At 48.4% G+C, this 20344-nt stretch overlaps 1 protein-coding gene across 1 annotated transcript in view; it reads left to right on the top strand.

Annotated features, from left to right (window-relative positions):
- SZT2 (SZT2 subunit of KICSTOR complex) overlaps window positions 1–20344 on the top strand; it is a 50995-nt gene that overhangs the window by 6314 nt on the left and 24337 nt on the right. Inside the window, exons 2-23 of the mRNA XM_054572085.1 lie at window positions 3397–3522; window positions 4293–4466; window positions 4759–4929; window positions 8330–8461; window positions 9219–9360; window positions 9767–9873; window positions 13523–13733; window positions 13952–14122; window positions 14562–14796; window positions 14987–15116; window positions 15903–16045; window positions 16291–16443; window positions 16587–16701; window positions 16907–17124; window positions 17226–17441; window positions 17756–17834; window positions 18068–18162; window positions 18695–18863; window positions 19062–19176; window positions 19273–19386; window positions 19590–19760; window positions 19931–20025. Coding sequence (XP_054428060.1) covers window positions 3397–3522; window positions 4293–4466; window positions 4759–4929; window positions 8330–8461; window positions 9219–9360; window positions 9767–9873; window positions 13523–13733; window positions 13952–14122; window positions 14562–14796; window positions 14987–15116; window positions 15903–16045; window positions 16291–16443; window positions 16587–16701; window positions 16907–17124; window positions 17226–17441; window positions 17756–17834; window positions 18068–18162; window positions 18695–18863; window positions 19062–19176; window positions 19273–19386; window positions 19590–19760; window positions 19931–20025 — 3282 coding nt within the window. The remainder of the gene's footprint in view (window positions 1–3396; window positions 3523–4292; window positions 4467–4758; window positions 4930–8329; window positions 8462–9218; window positions 9361–9766; window positions 9874–13522; window positions 13734–13951; window positions 14123–14561; window positions 14797–14986; window positions 15117–15902; window positions 16046–16290; window positions 16444–16586; window positions 16702–16906; window positions 17125–17225; window positions 17442–17755; window positions 17835–18067; window positions 18163–18694; window positions 18864–19061; window positions 19177–19272; window positions 19387–19589; window positions 19761–19930; window positions 20026–20344) is intronic.

Consider the following 20344-nt stretch of genomic DNA (forward strand, 5'->3'; position numbering starts at 1 on the left):
GACACTCAATCCACTGAGCAACACCAGCCAGGGCTAATTGCTGCAATTTCTTTCGTTGCCAGTAGACCACTTTTCTGTTTTTAGGAAGTTGGCAATAAGACTGTAATTTGATGGGAGCTTTTGAGAGGGGTGGTGGTTAGAAGTGATGGTAAATAACTCAATTTTTTCTAGCTAACTTAGAAATCATTCTGCCACTTACTGGTTTCTGATGCTACCTTAGTCATCCTTGACACCTTCCTTTTTGTCACTTTCTTCTTCACTTCCAATTAATCACCAGTTCTTGCCTGTCTTATTCTAAAGATCCCTTAAAATGCACTGGTCTCAAAGGTGAGTTTAAGATGACATTTGGTTTTTTCATAACAAGACTTTCTCAGTGAAAGGCAGTGGTGGTTTTACTTTGTAGCACAGTTTGTCTCCTCTGGGACCAGTCTCAAACAGTTCACAGAATGGCTACTTTGAGTAGCTGTGGTCTAGACTACTATCATTTCCCATGGTCATTAAGGAAACTTTCTGAATGACATGGCAGACAGGGAATTTTTTGGTAACCATAGGATTGTTACAGTTATAAATGCAGATTACAAAAAAGAGGAGGAATCCCGTACAGTATAAAAACAACAAACAGCCCAGCGACAGTCAGCCTCCCAGCTTCAGCCCAACCATGACAGTGGCGTGGTTATAGCAGTCCTCCTAGATCCAGAGGGAATTTTTTTTTAATGCAGGTATGTTACTACCCAGTCAAAAGAAAGTTGAGTACCTTGACCTAACGCAGGAGAAAAGGCAAAATCCTAGCCAGAGTCTACCTCAGCCCAGAGTAAGGAAGCAGTGTACTATAGAGTAAGATTTTCCAGCGAGTGATCCCAGATGGTGTATCAACAACACAAAATAATGCTGAATCCCATCAAATCATTGTATAAATTAAATTTTCTGATTATGTCACAGTATCCTTTCTGCTTGTAAGGTCCCATCAAGTTCCTTCTTGTGAACACTTGAAATCTTTTCTGTTCTTAGGTCCCTACTTTTATCCATTTATCACTCTCAATAGATGGGCTTTGCAGCTCATCAGGCCTGGGTCTGACATCTGACCCTATGACCTAGTAATCATTTAAGTCAATTAACTTTTTTGGATCTTGGCTTACTTCTGGTAAGTGTTTTGTGTGAAGACTGAATGAGCTTACCTGGGTAAGACCCTACTGTTGTGTGTCTGGTTTTATAACTTGTAATAGTTAAATTTTATTGTATTCTTACTAAGTAACATGCACTGTGCTGAGTACTTCATATGCATGATTCCATTTAATCTACACAACAGAACTATTAGAATGGTGTTAGGATTATCTCCATTTTACAGATGAGGACACTGAGGTTTAAAGAGGTTAAGTACCTTTTCTCCAATCTCCCAGCTAACAAGTGGCTGAATTGAGATTCAAACCTAAGCTGTCCGAATCTGAAATTCTTGCACTTAACCTCCACAGTTCTACTGTTGAACATATTTTAGGTGCTCAATAAATATGAATTTCTTTCCTCTTTTTGCCTTTTACTTTCATCCCTGCCATTTCCCAGTATCTGTTCCTGTTATCTTCTTATGCTTGCCCTCTGTCTTAGAGAAGAAGATAGGTTTTCTTCATCTTTAGTCATAGCATCTCTGCTCTTCATACTCTCCTCTGACATTAGGCACCTCTGTTATTGCTTCTCCAGAGCTATTTTGATCTCTTCTCCATGTGTATTTCCCCATTTTGGAGGCGGGAGAAGACCACTTCCTTTCAAAACCACATTACTCAACAGGCAAATGTTGACTTCTTCCTGTTCATTTCTCTTCCACTCTCTCTTCAATCCTTGCAGCCTGGCATTTTCCCCTTCACTAGTCAGGGACACAGGAGAAATTTGCAGTTTGTCTAAAACAGAAAGAGAGCAGTCTTTTCCTCTGAGGCAAGAGTGAGGGAGTAAAGGAATGCTACAGATGAGGATAAATCGAAGAAACGTTGGGGGAGTTCAGACCAGTTGACCCGTCTTTTCTTTGTGAAACAGTAGGCCTGTTTCTCTGCCAGGACTGTGGGGGTTGAGAGATTGGAAAACCCTCTAAGGGGAATAAGAGAGGTTGCTGACCAGGGGGAAGTAGAAGGATTAGTAAAGGCCTGCCAGAGGTGGCAACTTTCTTTCTAAGAGCAGCTGGTATGGTATGTGTAGGGATAAGGGATGTCAACTTCATCCTGAATCAACGTTTGGCAGGGCTTATGTAGTTAGGACTAGGACATGGGCAAGGGAGCTGATGCTTGTCAGGACGTTGGACCAACTGCCTATGAGTCAATGGAGGGAAGGAACTGGTGTTGATAACTGGCAAGAGTGGGAAATTGTGACCCATGGAAGTTTGATTTTGAGGTATTCAGCAGGCTTACTATTCACCCAGTGAAGATTCCTTAAGTTCCTGCTGTGGTCAAGGATCATTAAGAGGAATTATCTGGCATTATTGAGTGTCTGCTCTCTCTCAAGCAGTTTGCCAAACACAGGGACACAAAAAATAGAACAAGATACAGTCCCTATTCTCAAAAAGATTGTAGTTTATAGGGGAAACTCACATAAACATTTGACGGTGTGTAAAGGTCACTCAATCTACATAGAGACCTGCAGGGGGAACTGGAGCAGAGAGCTCATAATTGAATCCTTGGGTACACCTTGTGTGGAGGTAAGAGTAACCTTTTCACTTCTGTTACCCTGCTTCTCATGAATTGTGAACTTCCTGGACAAGTTACTTGCACAGTGATCTTTATGAGGGAGGACCCCCAAAAAACTTAGAATTTTCTTCTAGAATGTGGGCCCTTGTAGTACAGACTTGCCCTGCTAGGTGAGTGTTCTAGGAACCCATCTGTATCAGTGTACCAGCTGGTGATGTTGTGAGAGGCTGCGTTTGTCTTCAGTGAATTTTTTTTTAGGACTCTTTCAACCCATTTGCCCATTTCATGATGGTGATTTATGAGCACACCTGCCCACACCATGCTAAGTGTTCAGCAGTTTTTGACCAAAAACAACATGACCCCCGTGCCCCTCCTTTCCTATGCACCCCATCTTGTGCCAGCGACTTTTTTCCTTTGTTTCCCTGGATTTTAAAAAAAAGTCCTCAAAGGGAAACGTTTTGCCAGTGTGGAAGAGGTGAAACAAAAAACGATGGAAGGTCTAAAAGTCATCAGAATCAGAGTTCAAAAACTGTTTTGAGCAGTGGAAAAAAGTCTCTATAAGTGCATTGCACCAAATGGAGAGTACTTTGAAAGTGACTGAAGTTTAAACATACAAGAATAAATACACGATTTTTTATAAATAAATTCCAAGGGTATTTTGGGTCCCTCTTATATATATGAGGAACTTTTATAACTTTTTACAAATTTATTAATGTCTCTTTGTTCCCAGGTGGAAGAAGCTGGGCAGGTGTTCCTGTTGATGAAAAAGGATTATCGAATCTCCCGAAATGTTCGACTGGCTTGGTTCCTCAATCACCTGCATCAAACTGTGCAGGCCACGCCTCAGGAGATGTTGGTGAGGCCCAGAGACACACAGTGTGCGGGGGGCTGGCTCGGAAAATCTGTTTTGTTTTGTTTTGTTTTTAAAGATTTTATTTATTTTTAGAGAGAGGGGAAGTGAGGGAGAAAGAGAGGGGGGCAAACATCTATGTGTGGCTGCCTCTCATGCGCCCCCTACTGGGGACCTGGCTCCGCAGTCCAGGCATGTGCCTTGACTGGAAATCAAACAAGCCACTGCTTGGTTCACAGGCCAGCACTCAATACAATGAACCACACCAGCCACCAGCCAGGGCAGAAAATCTATTTGTTTATTTTTTTAAGATTTTACTTATTATTTTTAGACAGAGGGGAAGGGAGGGAGAAAGAAAGGAAGAGAAACATCAGTGTGTGGTTGCTCCTTGTGTGCACCACCCCGCACACTGGGGATCTGGCATGCAACCAAGGCATGTGCCCTGATTGAGAATTGAACCAGTGACCCTTTGGTTCACAGGCTGGCTCCCAGTCCACTAAGCCACACCATCCAGGGCAGAAAATCTGTTTTTTTGAAAAGGGTACTGGAAAGAGATAGTAGGGGAGACAGGCTTTGTGAGGGGCAAGTGACTTTGCCCACAAGATGATTCTACAGGGGAAATTTTATTTCATAACTTTCCATGTAGGAAGAGTATATGTTGGGTTGTGGGAGGTGGAGCCAAAGGCATGTTGTTTTGGATATGGAAGTTCAGGTCCCGGGAAGAAAGGGGTGACCCCTCCCTGACCCTTTCCTTTTCTCTTCATCCTAATTGTCAGCTTCAGTCTGAGCAGGAGTTGGAAGTACTCAGTGTCCTACCCCCTGGGTGGCAGCCAGAGGAACCAGTGGCCCCAAGGCCATTTCTCCTTGTACCTTCCACGCGGGTCACCTTCTTGGCTTGGCAGTATCGATTTGTTATTGAGCTGGACCTTAGCCCATCTACGGGCATTGTGGTAAGGGACTCTGGGGAAACAGTGGGAGAAAGGATGGGTTGGGGTGAGGAGGGGAGGGAAAGGCTTGGGAGAAATGAAAAACGGTCTCAGCCTACCATTGTGGAAAGGAGACAGGCCAGTAAAGAATGCTGGGTAAAGACAGACCCCATTCCAGCAGTGGCACTGTATTTGGGAGTGTGATCAGCCTGAAAAGATAAGAGCCCCACTGGCCCATTGAAGCTGCTTGTTTCTGCCTTCTGCTCAGGGCTGCCTTTGCTTACTCTTGAGAGCTCTTTCTTTTTATTGCCCTCAGGATGATTCCACAGGGGAGATCTTGTTTGATGAAGTTTTCCATGCCCTTTCCCGCTGCCTAGGCGGGCTGCTTCAGCCCCTCCGAGTGCCTGGATCTTGCATTGACTTCCAGCCTGAGATCTACGTAACTATCCAGGCCTACTCCTCAATTATTGGCCTGCAGTCCCACCAGGTATTGCATTCTTTTTCCAAGTATGTACCCTCAGACCTCATTTCTGATAGTCTTCTGACCAAGTCCTTATCCTGTCTCTGTTGCTTGTACCCAAAGTCCCCAGCTCTGCTGGCTTAAACCCGTTTCTTAGTCATCTCTTTGAGTCTCCTTTTGAAAAGAATCAGTTCCTCTGGTCTTAAAGATCCTTCCCATAAGCTTTAGGTCAGATGCCATTGATTGGACAAATTCCTCTGTCACTTCTCCTGTGTGTCCCTGGTCCTGGCCACTGGACATTTGTTTTCTCAGTGTGTTTCTCTCCTTCCCCCTCCCCCTGCCTTCAGTTTCATCAGGTTTGCTGGTATCCTGACTGCTGGCACTAACTCCAGAAGATGGTCTTTAGGAATAGTTTTATGATTTTGAAATGTAACAAATACCCAGAAACCTAATTTCTTCCAGGGACAGAGGTGGGTCATTTGCTCTGAATGTCCTGTGAAGTGTTGGCTGTAATGCTGACCATCCAGATAATTACACACCCAGGCAAGGCTATCACAAGACACTCCATTTGGACAATGGTCAAGTCTGTTATTGGAATATCTGTTTTTGACATGGATAAACATGGCCCAGTTTCCCCTCTTCTGCTCTTAACCACCCTGAACTCATTGGTAGGGGGTTACCCTAAACTGTCCCTGATGGCTGCATTATCACCTTAGCTATCAGACTAGTTATGGAAGACAGGGATGCAAGGAACAGCATCTGAGGTTCTGAAATACACAACAAGGCAGTTGGTGTACACCTGGATCCCAGCCCTCTACCCTGGATTAAACTCTCCTAGTGCAGCTCTTAGGACTGCTGGTTATGGGCTCCATACCCAGATAGAGTCCAGGCTTCGTAGGCACATTAAAAGCCAAGGCAAGGAAAGAAGAGGTAGTAGGTAATCACTCAACATTTGGTTGGGCTTAGCAAACACTGAAGCCTGATCTCTGCCAGGCTTGGGCTAGGTCCTGGAGATACAGATTAATCAGACCCTGTCCCTATCCTGATAGGAGGAGTTGAGAGTTTAGTGGGGGAAACTGATTGAAGGAGGTAATTTCAGTTGAATGTGATAAAGGCACTGATAAGTTATGACTCAGAGGCTAAGGGAACATTGTGAGGGAGCATCTGGCCAAGCTTGGGGCAGAGACAGGGAAGGATTTCAGACAAAGAGGCATTCGAACTGTGTCTTAATTAAGAGGAGGAATCGAAGATAACCATTCAAAGACAGGGAAACAGACTTTCCAGGTGGAGGGACCAGCAAAAGCAAAGACATGAAGTTGTGAAACTGTTCTAGAGAATTACATGTTACTCAGTTTGACACAGTCAAGTTTGAACGTGGAGGTGGGGTGGTAAAGAGGAGATTGGAGAGATAAGTGGGGGCAGGATTATGAAAGACCCTGAATGTCATGACTAAGAACTTGTACTTTATTCTATTGGCAAGTTTACTGTGGCGGTTGAGAGCTCTGGATCTGGAATCACATTACTTGTATTTGCTTCCTGGCAATACCACTTATTGGCTGTGTGCCCTCAGGCAAACTTCTTAAGCTCTTCGTGTGCCTGTGTCTTTTCTCCAAAATGGGGATAGTAACAGTACTAATATTATGTGGTGATAGAATCAATACATGTCAAGTACTTAAAACAGTGCCTGCCACATGGGAAACGTACAAATGAAAACTAGTAGCCATAGGTAGTAGGGAGCCTTTGAAGGTTTTAAATGAATGGTAACAGGATCAGATTTGTACACTAGGAAGGTCACACTTGTGGCCAATAAGGAAGATGGATCAGGACAAATTCTGGATTGGGAAGAAGAGAAGATTATTATAGCATGGGGAAGAGATGAGGCCTGAGCAAGGGCAGCAGCTGTGGGGAGCAGAGGACTTAGTTAAGCCAGCAGGGCCACTTAACCCTGAACCAGCCTCCCCACCGTCTCTATAGCTCCCTCAAGGTGTATCCTGCTGCTTTTAAAAAAGAAAAGTAAGTTAAAATCATTTTATTATTCATGTCCATTGAAGGAGATTTGAAAAATACATAGAATTAAAAGAAAAGCAAAACTCACCCATAATATATCACCCAGAATAACTACTATTAACATCTTACGGAATTTCCTTCTTGTCTTTGAGTATGTGTGTGTCCTCCCTCACCACCACCCCTCATCCAAATAAAGGAGAAACATCAGACTCATTCCAGACACACAATTTTATGTCCTGCTTTTTTAAGTGTAATATGGTTGTTTTTCCATGTTACTAAATGTTCTTTAGAAACATGATTTTTAATGACTGTTTTGACTTTATCCTAGTTTATCATTATGTATGTAGCCAAACCTTTATTGTTGGACCCTTGGGCTGACCCAATTTTCTCTCTTCTAAACAATATAGCTGTGAACATCGTTCACACTTTTGTGTATTCCTCCGATACTGTTTTGCTTCCCATAGTCTGGACTGCACAGTGCTGCAGGGTCCCCTCTCCCCTCTTTTGACTGTGCCTGCCTACTTCCCCTGTTCTGAACAGGGAGCAAAGAGGTAGTTGTTGCACAGGGGGTCAGGGGTTGGGAGGAGTGGGCCTGTGAGGCAGGTTGAGGGTGAGAAAAAGAAGATATCCTAAGGGCCACCACAGAGGCCAGCAGGCCTACATACCATTTTTAGGATGGGGCATTTATTTATGGTGTAAGTTGAAGGAAACAAACCCCATGGAGAAAGAATGAAAATACTAGGCAAAAGATCCAAGATTAGATGGAAAGATTATCTTTAGAGAAAAAGAGGAAGAGGAGAAATCCTTCCTTCAGAGCCTGTAAGGAAGCATAGGAACACAGACATAATCTAGCAAACACTGAGGATGTCTTTCGAGAGTTAGAGTAAGCTGGGAATTCCTGTTGACAGATTTGAGGGGGGAAGTTATCACTGAGAGTAAGGGGAAGGAAGCAGCATTCATTGAGGGAATAAGAAGATTTTGAACCTAAAAAAGAGAAATGTTCCAGACAGTCTCTAAGTACAGTGCCTAGAAATCAACAAGAAAAAAAATATGAGTTAGAATGAAAAAGGCTTTGCCAGCTGAGGTGGGGCGGTTTATGGACAAAGTCTGGTAGTGCAAGTAGAAGGAACTGGGAGATCTTTTGGCGCCCCCATGAGGGGACATGGGGAAACCCAGTGTGGAGCACTGGAGCAGAGGGAGGTTGTGAACCCAGAATAAGGTGGCTGATGACCTGGGGGCAATGAGCAGGAATACCTGGGCTGAGGACTGATGCTGTAGATGATCTGATGAGGGAGGAACTGGCTGTGGAATCAGCCTGCTTAGAGGGGAAGTCGGTGTTGCCTAAAGGGAGAAACCAGGAGGCATACTGCCCAGTATCCCCCTGAACTTCCTGTTTTGGTCGTTCCCTTATGTTTTTCAGGTGCTGGTCCAGGGCTGCCTTTTGGACCCTACCCAGCGGGAAGTGTTCCTGCAGCAGGTGTATGAGCAGCTCTGTCTCTTTGAGGATAAGGTGGCCACCATGCTGCAGCAGCAGTATGACCCCCAAAGCCAGGTACGTGGGAGACAGAGTAGGTAGAGGCCATTTAGAAGAGGAGCTGTTAAGGTACAGAGGGGAGAGAGGAGGGACAAGCCTAATACAGAGGGGGAAGAAGGCAGAAATAAGAACTGAGAGCTGAGGCAGAGTGAGCCGGGGATAGAAGTGCTGGTGAGTGCACACGACAGGTCCCCTGTTGGGAGGAGGGCTTGGTTACTCTTCCCAAGATACAAAATCTTGCTGGGAGAAAATGTGAAAGCTGTTTGCTGTGTTTTTTTAGTCCAGGATCTGGTCCGTCAACGGACCTGAGAAGGTGATCGTGGGTGTCTTTGATCTCCAGTTAGTATTTTGTACGATCGGGGATAAAGTTCCTTGGGTTCACTAGAGTGCACTCGCATTCCTTTCAATACCGAAGAAGTAGCTAGGCAGGTGGAAGTTCTGTGTGTCCGAAACACAATTTCACTGGTGTATAAGATATTTCATCATGTCAGTGGGAAAATACGGAAAGGGGGCCTTATTGACAAGAGGTGTAGAAACCCTGCTTCAGCACAGACTAGTGCTTCATGTAGTGCTAGACTCCCTGCCCATCTGAGGGTCAGTGTCTGAACACACACTAGGGGAGGGAGCAGTCAGGGCTCAGCTACATAGTCAGGGGATTGGGATCCTCACAGGGTTGAGCCTGGGTGGCTTGGGAGATGCTGCACTAAATCCAGGCTTTGCTGTGGATGCGGCAATGCGTTCTGTCCCATTCTGTTTTTTCTGTAACTTGGGCCAGGCAGAAGATCAGTCCCCAGACTCAGGGGAGCCCCCTGGCCGGAAGATGGGAGTCTCCATGGTGACAGCTGATCTTGGGCTGGTCAGTATGATTCGTCAGGGCATCTTGGCGCTGCAGTTGCTTCCCTCAAACTCTAGTGCAGGTGAGTGGAAGGAATGTTTGTGGGATTGGGATTCAGGAAGGGTATTAGGAGCATTATCAGCAAAGCTAGTTTCTAGGGGATCAGTAGACCTCAGGGGAGAGGATCTGATCTGCCTCCTTGTTTGTTAGAGTTAAGGGTGTGTTAGTGGATATCTCAAGTACCCACAGCTCTGACAACCATCAGGGATACCAGCAGGAAGGAGTAGTGCTCTAAGGACATCACTTAGGAGGAGACTGGTCTCCAGCACTCAAGAGGAAGAAGCAGGAGGGTAAGGGAGGGGAAAGGCGTCTGAGGATTATAAAGCACATTTGTTGGCAAATACTGAGGTCTTCAGGGTTCCATCAGTTGAGTGCCTGACTTTGCCGGGTCAGTGTCCTGGGTCTGAGTCTAATGTTTCCTGCTGCAGGTATCATTGTGATCACAGATGGGGTGACCAGTGTCCCTGATGTTGCTGTCTGTGAGACGTTGCTGAACCAGCTTCGCAGTGGCACTGTGGCTTGTTCCTTTGTACAGGTGAGCACTTTCTAGGATGGAGAGGGAAGTATGACATCTCACACAGCAGGATGTGGTTAGTTATTTTTTTTTGCAGGAGATGATTTCCCAGGTAAAGCCAATAGCATAATTACATGTGTGGTGGGGAGAGGTGTCATGTCTAGAATGGGATAGCCGGCAGTGGTGGCAGAGGACTCTGGTCTTTGTCCTCTTTCCTTAGGATGTGGGAGACAGTATATTATTGTAAAAAGAATGCAGAATTTGAAATCTGGCAGTCAGCTCCAGTCCTATTTGATTAGTTATTACTGTTTTGTTTGCAAGGGTCAGAAAACCCAGTTCAAACTAGCTTAAGCAAAGGAGAAAAGTGGTATATTCAGGGAGCTGCAGTCAGTTTGGGTCGATGGACTGTGGAGAAGGAGGCAAAGAGCAATGGGAAACAAGGCTGAAGGGTGTGCATAGGCCAGAACGTGAAAAGCCGGTTCTGCTATATTAAGGAGTTTCAGCATAATTCTGTGGGTGACGCAGATAAATAGAAAGAAAGTCACTAGTTAGATTTCTATATAATAAAGGTCATTCTTGATGCTGTGTAAAAGGTAGGAATAGAGGAAAAAAACTATTAATTGCAATGGTCAGATGAGAAAGGAGAAGGGCTTAAATTAGGGGAATTAGGGTAAGAGAGAAGGGGATCGGATTAAGAAAATGAAGACATAGAATCAGCATGACTCTTGACTAGCAAGGGGTGAGGGATGAGGGAGAAAGAATAGTTATGACTGTCTCCAAGCTCCTGACTTTAGTGAAGGTAGGTAGCTGGCAGGACGAACAAGAAGAGAAGCAGTTGGGGTATAGCGAGGGCAAGATGATGCATCCAGGTTTATGCATGTTGCATCTGACGGATCAAGAGGAAAGCAGTTAAGAACGTGGCGTGTGGAGTTAGGCATGCCTGGCCCAAATCCTGGCTCCGCTTATTAGCTGTGTGACACTGGGCACATCGCTTCTTGGTTGGATTTATTTGTAAATGAAGATTATAATACTACCTACCTCATTGGGTGAGAGAATGCATATGAAGTGCTTAATGTAGTGCATAATCACTTAATAAATGGCTGCTATTCATAGCAGTTAGGAGTTGGATCTGCACATCTGATACTGTGGAGGCAGCACTAGCTGAGAGGGAATTAGGTTTTGTCAGCCTCCAGATGATGATTGAGTGGAGAAGAGGGTCCCTGAAGAACCTGGGGGACGCAAGTGTTTAAAGGTCTTTCATAAGTAGAGGACTCTGCATGCAATGAAGGGAAATACTCAGATGAGAACCAGGAGATTCTGGTGTCAGAGAATTTAGAGTTTGGGGAAGAAAGGAGTAGTTTATTGTGTAAAATGAGGAATGAAAAGTGCCTCTTGGTCTTGGTGGCTAGGAGGTCACGGGGATCTTTTTCAGGCCATTACAGTGAAGAGGTGGTGAGGGAAATGATTGCAGTGGGTTGAGGAGTGGATAGACGAGAAGTAAGTGGAGACAGTGTTGACACAAGGAATTTGGCTGGTCATTAAGTGGGGAGTGAGAGAGAATGGTAGCCAGAGGGAAGTACAGGGTGGAGGGAGAGGGGTGTTTTTCTGTTTTGTTTTGTTTTGTTTTTTTGCTTGTATAGCTATAGACTTAAGTATGTTTCTAAGGATCCATGGTGAAGCAGAGCTTGAAAATAAGGGAAAGAAAAGGAAGCCTGATGGAGTAAAGTCTGTAAATTGAATGGTGGGGGAAGGAGGAGGGCAGGCAATTGGTTAAAGAAACAGATTGAGGAGCAGGAGAGGGTTACATCTTCCTTTGAGACCAGGAGGATAGAAGTGAAGATGTAGATAAATCCTACCAAGGGCCTGTGATTTCTCTGTGCAGTAAACGATTAAGATGAGCATTGTAAGGGTAAGGAGGCCAGAGTTGGAAGGAAGGTGCTGTCCTGAGGACAGCATTGAAAGACTAGCAGAGTTGGGCATCATATGTTTTGATGTGATATCAACCTACACAACTGTGTTTTTCTTCATTTGGGACCCATTGGAATCCCACCTGGGGATACAGATCCTAGTGGGGTTTTTGAGGTAGAAGCAGAAAAAAAGTGAAGGGTCAGGGAATTTAAAATGATGCTGATGAAGTTGCTTAAACATAAGGTCCCGGCTGGGTTGAAAAAGGGGGATGAAGAGGCTGCTGATACACTTGGAGAGAGTGGAGGCTCAGGCCTGGCAATCTTAATAAGGTCAGAGAACAGCAGGAGGAGGAGGATGGAAGGAACCTAAAGGGATATGGTTGTGTGTAAACAATGTGATGGGGGAATTGAAATTGCAAAGAAGTACAGTAGTCCCTCCTTATCCACGGAAGATATGTTCCAAGGCCCCCCAGTGGATGCCTGAAGCCACAGATAGTACTGCACCCTATATATAGTATGTTTTTCCTATACACACAAACCTTCTCAGTTAAAGAAAGCACTTTACAGCTTCTCTTTGGTATATCTGAATTGCTGGCATCACTACTCTTGAGCTTTGGGTCCATTATTAAGTAAAGTAAGGGTTACTTTACTTAACACAAGGACTTTGCTACTGAGACAGTCCATCTGACTGCTGATCTGATAACTGTGATGGCTACCAAGTGACTTACGGGCAGGTAGCGTGTACAGCTTGGATACAGTGGACAAAGGGATTGTTCACATCCTGGGTGGGAGGGAGCAAGATTTCATCATGTTACTCAGCGTAGCACACAATTTAAAACTTAAGAATTGTTCGTTTCTGGCATTTTCCATTTAATATCTTCAGACCGTGGTTGACTGGGTAACTGAAACTGCAGAAAGCAAAACCACAGATAAGGGGGGACTGTTGTGCTTTCAGGTAAAGCAAAGGTGACAAGCAGAACTAGCCAGCATGTAACTAGCAGAAAGGCGAAAGGAGTAAAGAAAGTTCTAGGAGATGAGAGTTAAGGAACTGAGAGGCCAGAGAATTGAACGAATCATCTAGAGTAGGTCTGCATACGTTTTCTGTAAAGGGCCAACTAGTAAGTAATTTAGGCTTTGTAGGACATAGGGCTGTCACAGCTCCTGAGCTCTGACCTTGTAGGGTGAAAGCAGCCATGGACAGCATGAAAATGAATAGGCGTGGCTGTGTTCCAACAAAACTTTATGTACAAAAATAGGTGTTGGGCTAAATTTGGCCCACAGATTATGTTTAGTTTGCCAACCTCTGATCGACAGCCTTGATGTGCAAAGTATGGTCCACAGTCTAGCGCCATGGGCATCACCAGGGAAGTTGTTAGAAATGCAGACCCTTAGGCGCCGTCCCAGACCTGCTGCATTTGAACAAAATCCCCAGGTGTATTGTGTGCACTCTAAAGCTTGGGAAGCACTTTGTCAGAGACACTGTAGCCTCTCAGGATGATGACAGAAAGTGAACCAGTTGCCAAGATCTTTAATGAGTGGAGGCAGGCTGGTGTTTGAGGAAGAAATGTGTGACCAGATGGCACAGGCTTCTGGCAGAAAGGCTCAGGGAAAGAAAGTTACAGTGGTCTGTTGGGAGGACACCAGCCCACTTTCCATTCTATGGTCTAGAGGATGGGAGCAGCCACCAGCCTGGTCTTTTCTGCTCTTGTACTTTTTCTGGTGCCTCTTTTCGAACGAGGTCTCCAATTGCTCACTTTTTCCAGGTGGGAGGAGTTTATTCGTATGACTGCAGTTTTGGCCATGTGCCCAATGTGGAATTGATGAAGTTCATCGCAATGGCAACATTTGGCTCCTACCTGTCCACTTGTCCTGAGCCCGAGCCGGGCAACCTGGGTCTGACTGTTTACCACCGGGCATTTCTCCTCTACTCCTTCCTGCGCAGTGGGGAAGCCCTGAATCCTGAATATTATTGTGGTGAGAGTCAGGTTGGGGCAGGTATGGGAATGGGGGAGTGTAAACGCACTGAGGTGATACAGGAGTATACCTGGGGTTTTGGTCCCTGGGGGACTGAAAGTATAACTGCAACTAACTACTCTGGTACTGTCCTCGCCCCATGATTTTAGCACAGCTCCTGCTCCATATCTCTCTCCAGTAAGAGGTAACCACTGTCTCCCCTTCCCCATCCTCACTAGGCTCTCAGCACCGCCTATTTAATGAGCACCTGGTCTCCGCCAGCAGCAACCCCGCCTTGGCCCTGCGACGGAAGAAGCACACTGAGAAGGAGGTGCCAGCCGACCTGGTCAGCACCGTGTCTGTGCGGCTTCGAGAGGGCTACAGTGTCCGAGAGGTCACGCTAGCCAAAGGTAAGGATCCCTAGACCCTGCTGTTTCCCACAAATCTCTTACGCTTTGCGTGTGGGAGGACCCACTGAACAAAGCAGAGGACACATGTATCACACGCAATAGTGTCACAGTGGAAGATTTTGCTTGTCGTTTGAGACAAGTGAATTTCTTTCAGGGCTTAGTTCTCTTAGCATTTATGTGCCCAATTCCATCCCCTTTTGCCCAAGGTGAGTCACCTGAGAGTGGTGTGGTATCTTGAACTTGGCTTTGTTTCAGATTACTGCAAAATTCTGTTTGTGTGAGTTGGCAGGCCATGGGCCTGAAATCTGTGGAACCATGCTTGGAACTTTGGGCCAGGCTAGAGTTCCATGAGGTAGGTGGGGGTTTCAGATAGGGCTCAGTCCCAGGCTCGATGTCCTCTGCCTGCCTCTCCTAATGAGCCCTCCTGCTTCCCCTGAAGGAGGGTCCCAGCTGGAGGTGAAGCTGGTGCTCCTGTGGAAACACAACATGCACATTGAGTACGTGGCTGTGGCGCCCTGGCCCCTGGAGCCTGAGGGCCCTCGAGGAACACGCGTGGAAGTGACGATGGAAGGTGGCTATGACATTTTACATGATGTGTCCTGCGCGCTGAGGCAGCCCATTCGTTCACTGTATCGTACCCACGTCATCCGGCGGTTCTGGAACACACTGCAGAGGTGAGTGAGGTCACTGCCCAGTCAGTGGTGCCCCATTTGTTGTGTGGAGGGACGGATGTGTGAATCTTGGAGCTGAAGAGAGTCACCCTGAGCACCAGGCTGGTGTCTAGGGTCGCCTGTCTGCCTGGGGCTCCCCTCCTCTGTACCCTCCAGAGTCAGGTGTGGCTCAGGATTGGCCCTTGTCCTACAGCATTAACCAGACGGACCAGATGCTAGCCCACCTTCAGTCCTTCTCTTCAGTCCCAGAACACTTCACGATTCCGGACAGCACCAAGAGTGGAGTGCCACTCTTCTACATCCCTCCTGGCTCCACCACCCCGGTGAGTGGTTCTGATGCTCATCATCCCCATTTTGTGCCCACCCAGACTTGGACTGGCATGGCACCTGGAGTCCAGAACCACCTTCTTTTTCCTTCTCTCTCAAGTCTGAGGCAGCCAAACCAGAACCTGTTAACCTTGAGAGCAATTCCCCTCCCTCCTTCCAAGCCCCCGGGGGAGGAGAAGAAGCTGTAGGGAGAGGCTGGCTGTCCTCAACAGACTGTGATGTCAGAGGTAAAGACTTACAGAAGGTGTAGGTGGTGGTATCCAGGTGACTGCAGGCCTCCTTGCCCCATCTCCATCTGGCATAGTCTGGCCTCCCCCACCACCTTCACCCATTTCCTGCCCTGAACAACCACCGTGAACTGTGTACTTCCTGAAGACCACAGCTTCCTTTGTCCTGTGCCTTCTTCACAGTTGGCCCCCCGGCTGCCAACCTGGCATTGCTAGACCATGGGGCTTATGTTAATGATCAGCAGCTTCCTCTGAGGTCCTGCCATCACTCAGTGGCTTTGCTCAGAAGCCAGTGATAGAAGTGTGGCAAGTCTCATCTTTTACCTGGAATTAGCTTTAAAAGGCAACCTAGTCTTTCCCTGGGCTCATTCATCCTAATCTACCCTTCACATTGGAGGCAATTTTTGCCTTCAGCCCAGGTCAGGTTATGGGTTCCTTTAGCCTTAAGCCACTGCCACCTCTGACCCTCTGAACTCCATGGTTCTGAGCACTGTCTGGAGGCTGTACCCTGGTTTTCTATGAAAGCTCCTATAGAGCTATCCTTCCCACCCCCAGGTGCTCTCCCTTCAACACAGTGGGTCCGACTCATCCCATGCCCAGTTTGCTGCCTACTGGAAGCCGGTGTTGTCTATGGATGCAAATTCATGGCAGCGTTGGCTGCATATGCACCGCCTAGTGCTAATCCTGGAGCACGACACGTGAGTATCGTCTTAGGGCCATAGTTGGGATGGAGGAGCAAGGGTGACAGGACAGGGAATGATGGGGAAGGGGGACAGCAGATGAGCCCTTAATAACCCTGGCCAAGAAAAACTGTAACCCTTCCTTCCTGCTCCTTAGCCCCCATATACTCAAACAGATTCTAGGAGAAAGAGGTAGCAATCTGTTCTTTTCCCCGAAGATTGGAGCTGGTAGGTCTGACCTCAATGTTTACTGCTTTTCCCAGACCCATCCCCAAGCATTTGCACACCCCAGGCAGCAATGGACGCTACAGCACTGTCCAGTGCAGGATCTCACACTCCTCTCTGACCTCTCTGCTTCGGGACTGGAGCAGCTTCGTGCTAGTCGAGGGCTATTCCTATGTGAAGCTGCTCTCCAGGTAGGCACAGTGATGTCCCCTCACTCTTCCCCTGCCATCTCAGCTCATCATCTCTTCCTCTTACCCCAGACTGTATCCCTACTTGCTCCTAAACTCATTTACAGCCAACGTAGGACTGTTCACTGACTCCTATTTCTTCCCAGTGCCCCAGACCAGCCCCCCTCCTCCTTCTACATGGTCCGCATCATCTCCAAGGCCCCATGCATGGTTCTCCGCCTGGGTTTTCCCATCGGCACACCCGCACAGGCCCGGCACAAGGTGAGCTGGGCTCTTACTATCTCCTAGCCTAAGGAGTCGGGAGTGTAGACTGGTTCCTTCTCCACAAACCCACAGGGCCAGGGCCAGGGCCAGTAGAGTGAGGAGCCCCCAAATTAAGTACGGCTCTCTCATCTCGTCTGTGAGCCCCTTCTCCCAGATCAGTAGGTGGTGGGAGCAGGAGAATCTGATCTCATTTTCCCCGCAGATTGTGTCAGGCTTGCAGGAAGAGATCCTGCGGCTACGTTTCCCGCACCGGGTTCAAAGCAAGGAGCCAACGCCTAAGGTGAAACGAAAAGGGCTGGGAGGCATTGGTGGGGGCAGCTCTCCCTCCAAGTCTCCCCCTCTGCTGGGGCCACAGCAGGCCCTCTCTGACCGGCCCTGCCTCGTGGTCCTGCAGAAGCCACTGGACAAGCTACTCATCAGGTTGGTGCAGAGGGTGGGGTTCGGGCTGGGAGCATATGGGAGGGCTGTGGCTTAGCTGGGTATAAGTAGCAATCAACTGGGGGTTGCTCCTGTTTTCCCAGGTATGAGAAACTACCCCTGGACTACCGGGCTCCTTTCCTGCTGACACTGGAGCCACCAGGGCCACTACCTTTGGTGTCGGGCCGCTCAGCTTCTTCTAGCCTAGCATCACTGTCCCGTTACCTCTACCATCAGCGCTGGCTGTGGAGTGTCCCATCAGGACTGGCCCCTGCACTGCCGCTCAGCGCCATTGCCCAGCTCCTCTCCATCCTCACTGAGTATGTCACCTGAGCCTGCCGGACAACTTGGCAGACACCGCCCCTCTCTAAGCTGTTATGCAAAGTGTCCAGCACAGAGCAAGGCCTGCTACTGCCATCCCCTCCCCTCCCTCTGCTCTACTTATTTAGACCTCTGGTCCTAATTAGACCTATATTACATTCAAGGGACCACTAGTCTTAGTAGGGTCACCAGCACTCAAGTCTGCCTGGATGGCTGCTGGAAGGTGGGTACACAGGTAGCATGGGGTCAGGGATGTATTCTGACTGTCTCTCCTCCATCTCCTGTCCTTGCCCCCACCTTTATGGGGCTTCAGAGTCCGACTCTCTGAAGGGTTCCACTTTGCCTGCAGTGGGGAAGGAATCATCAACATGGTGCTGGAGCTTCCCATTCAGGTAGGTGCTGTTCCTCATGACACCTCGCACCAAGGTGTGTCACCATCCCAGGGGCACTGACCTCTGAGCTGGGTTGGGACTGCTGGAAACTGCCTCACAGGGAGCCAAGTCCTGAGGCCAGTCCCAGGATAGTGTGGCAAGGGGGCTAAAGTTCTGAGCGTCAGAGCTGGGGGGGCGGGGTGCTATCTCTGCCTTGGTTGGGGTTTGCCCAGGATCTCCTGTTCAACCCTCAGAATGAGCCCCCGGGGCAGGCTGCCATGGAAGAGAGGCACACATGTGTTGTCCAGTACATCCTCTTCCCGCCACACTCCACCTCCACCAAGGACAGGTGAGAGCCAGCCCCTCTTGGAGAGTTACCGCTCTCCGCCTTCCTCCTCCTTCTCCCCGCTACTGTATCCTAAAGTTCTGTCTCCAACACCTGAGAGAGGTGGGCTAGGGGGTGCTGTTTTTATTTTAATTTTTTTTCATCCTTACCCGGACATGCCTTAACTGATTTGAAAGAGAGGGGAAGGGAGGGAGAGAAAGATGGATGTGAGCGAGAAACATCAATCTGTTGCCTCCTGCACATGCATCAGTCAGGGACCAAACCCCCACAAATCTAGGCATGTGCCTCTACCGGAATTGAACCGGTGACCTTTCAGTTTATGGGACAGTGTTCCAACCAACTGAGCCACACTGGCCATAGCAGAGAGCGCCGTTTTTAAATGCTTTATCAGGCAGGTGCAGGTCTGGTAAGGGCACATACGACTTGTGGCTGTCCTGGGTGCCCACCACCTTCTGCCCTCCAGAGACTGACTCTGGCCATGGAGGTGTGGGTGGGACTCCCCTCACTCCCAGGCTCAGGGCCCTTCCTCCTTTAGTTTTTCGACAGATGATGACAACGATGTAGAGGTGGAGGCCCTGGAGGGAGACTCAGAGCTCAACCTGGTCACCGAGGTGTGGGTGGAGCCACAGTGTGGGCGAGTGGGACCCGGCCCTGAGAGCTGGAAACACCTCCAAAACTTGACGTACTCTGAGATCCCAAGAGCTGTGAGTGACCTCAGCAGTGCCCGCACCACTTACCACGCTGGGTGCTGTCCCTTCGGGAGGACCGCAGCCTCTGAGCTTTCTGATCCCTGTGAATCTTTGTGTTCTGAGTATCTGACTGTGGGCTTCCTTGAGAGCTGGAGGCCCGGGTCTCTGGGGTTCCGGGGGGCTTACCCCTGACCTCTGTTCTTCCTCCCCTAGCTCCACCCTCGGGATGCTGCCTGCATAGGCTCCATGCTGAGCTTTGAGTACCTGATACAGCTGTGCCAGAGCAAGGAATGGAGTCCCCTGCCCCCAGAGCCGAGGGTCTCTGATGGTCAGTGGGGAAGGGCCCCTGAGGGGAGTGGGTAGGGCAGCCACAGACCAAAAACCTGCTCTCAACATGGGTCTTGTTTCCTTTCCTCCCTCTTAGGCTTGTATCAGGGAGGAGACACCTGTGTCCATGAAATCCCTTTCCATTTTGACCTAATGGGACTGTTGCCTCAGTGCCAACAGCTCCAGATGTTCTTCCTTCTGCTTTCTAGAGGTGGGTGAACTTTGTACCCACTCACCCCACGCCTAGAGGGCCTGCAAGCCTGGGTGAATTAGAGCATAGAGAGCAGATGAGTCTGCGAACCAGCAGATGGGCGATGGGGCCAGAGGAGGCTTGGGAGCTGTGCTGGTCAGGGCTGGGCCAGGGCACCGGGTAGCAGGAGGCTCTTGGTGCTGAGCAGAATGTGTGTCGGGCAGAGCCGGAGGGCATCCCTTTCACCGAGGGGCCTTGCCCCTCCAACGACATGGTGCTGTGCCTGCTGCATAGCTGCCTGGGGCAGGAGCTGAGTGACCGGGAGATCCCACTGAGCGCTGCTGACCAGGCTACCTTTCTGAGTGAGGTGCTGCGGCGGACCCACCACGGTCCAGGTAAGCTCCCTGCCTCTCTCCAAATAGCCGGCTGTGGCCCAGCCCCTTCTCCCCTAACCCCAGGAGGTGGTTTCTGTCTTTGGGTTTTGGCTTCCCTACCTCTTCACCTCAGAGCCCTGCCTCTCTCTGTTGGCCCTGCCCTCCTCCACTCCTCTCTGCCCTCATTATAGGTCCAGAGGGGCCACCAGTGGGGGGCCATGGGATCCTGAAGGATCAGTTACTCGGCAGCACTCAGGCCACAGGAGACTCGGCTCTTCCTACCCTGGTCAGCACTTACTCGTCTCCTTGAGTCTTTTTTCACACTGACCTCCTTCCATCACCGTGTATTCAATTCATACCCAGCTTTCCATCACTGGATATACTAAATGCCTCCTGCCAATGACAGGATACTGTCATTCCCCTTTGTTCTGGATCTTGCAAGCTATACCCTCAGGGGTGTCCTACCCGTGGCCCAGGGGCTGCAAGTGGCCCGGGATAGCTGTGAATACAGATCAACACAAAACCATAAATTTACTTAAAACCCTTTTTTTTTTTGCTCATCAGCTTTTGTTAGTGTTTGTGTATTTAATCTGGGGCCCAAGACA

The sequence above is a fragment of the Pteronotus mesoamericanus genome, unplaced genomic scaffold (genome assembly GCF_021234165.1).
Source record: "Pteronotus mesoamericanus isolate MK-2021 breed Mesoamerican mustached bat unplaced genomic scaffold, CSHL_Meso_final contig_221, whole genome shotgun sequence".
Classification (NCBI taxonomy): domain Eukaryota; kingdom Metazoa; phylum Chordata; class Mammalia; order Chiroptera; family Mormoopidae; genus Pteronotus; species Pteronotus mesoamericanus.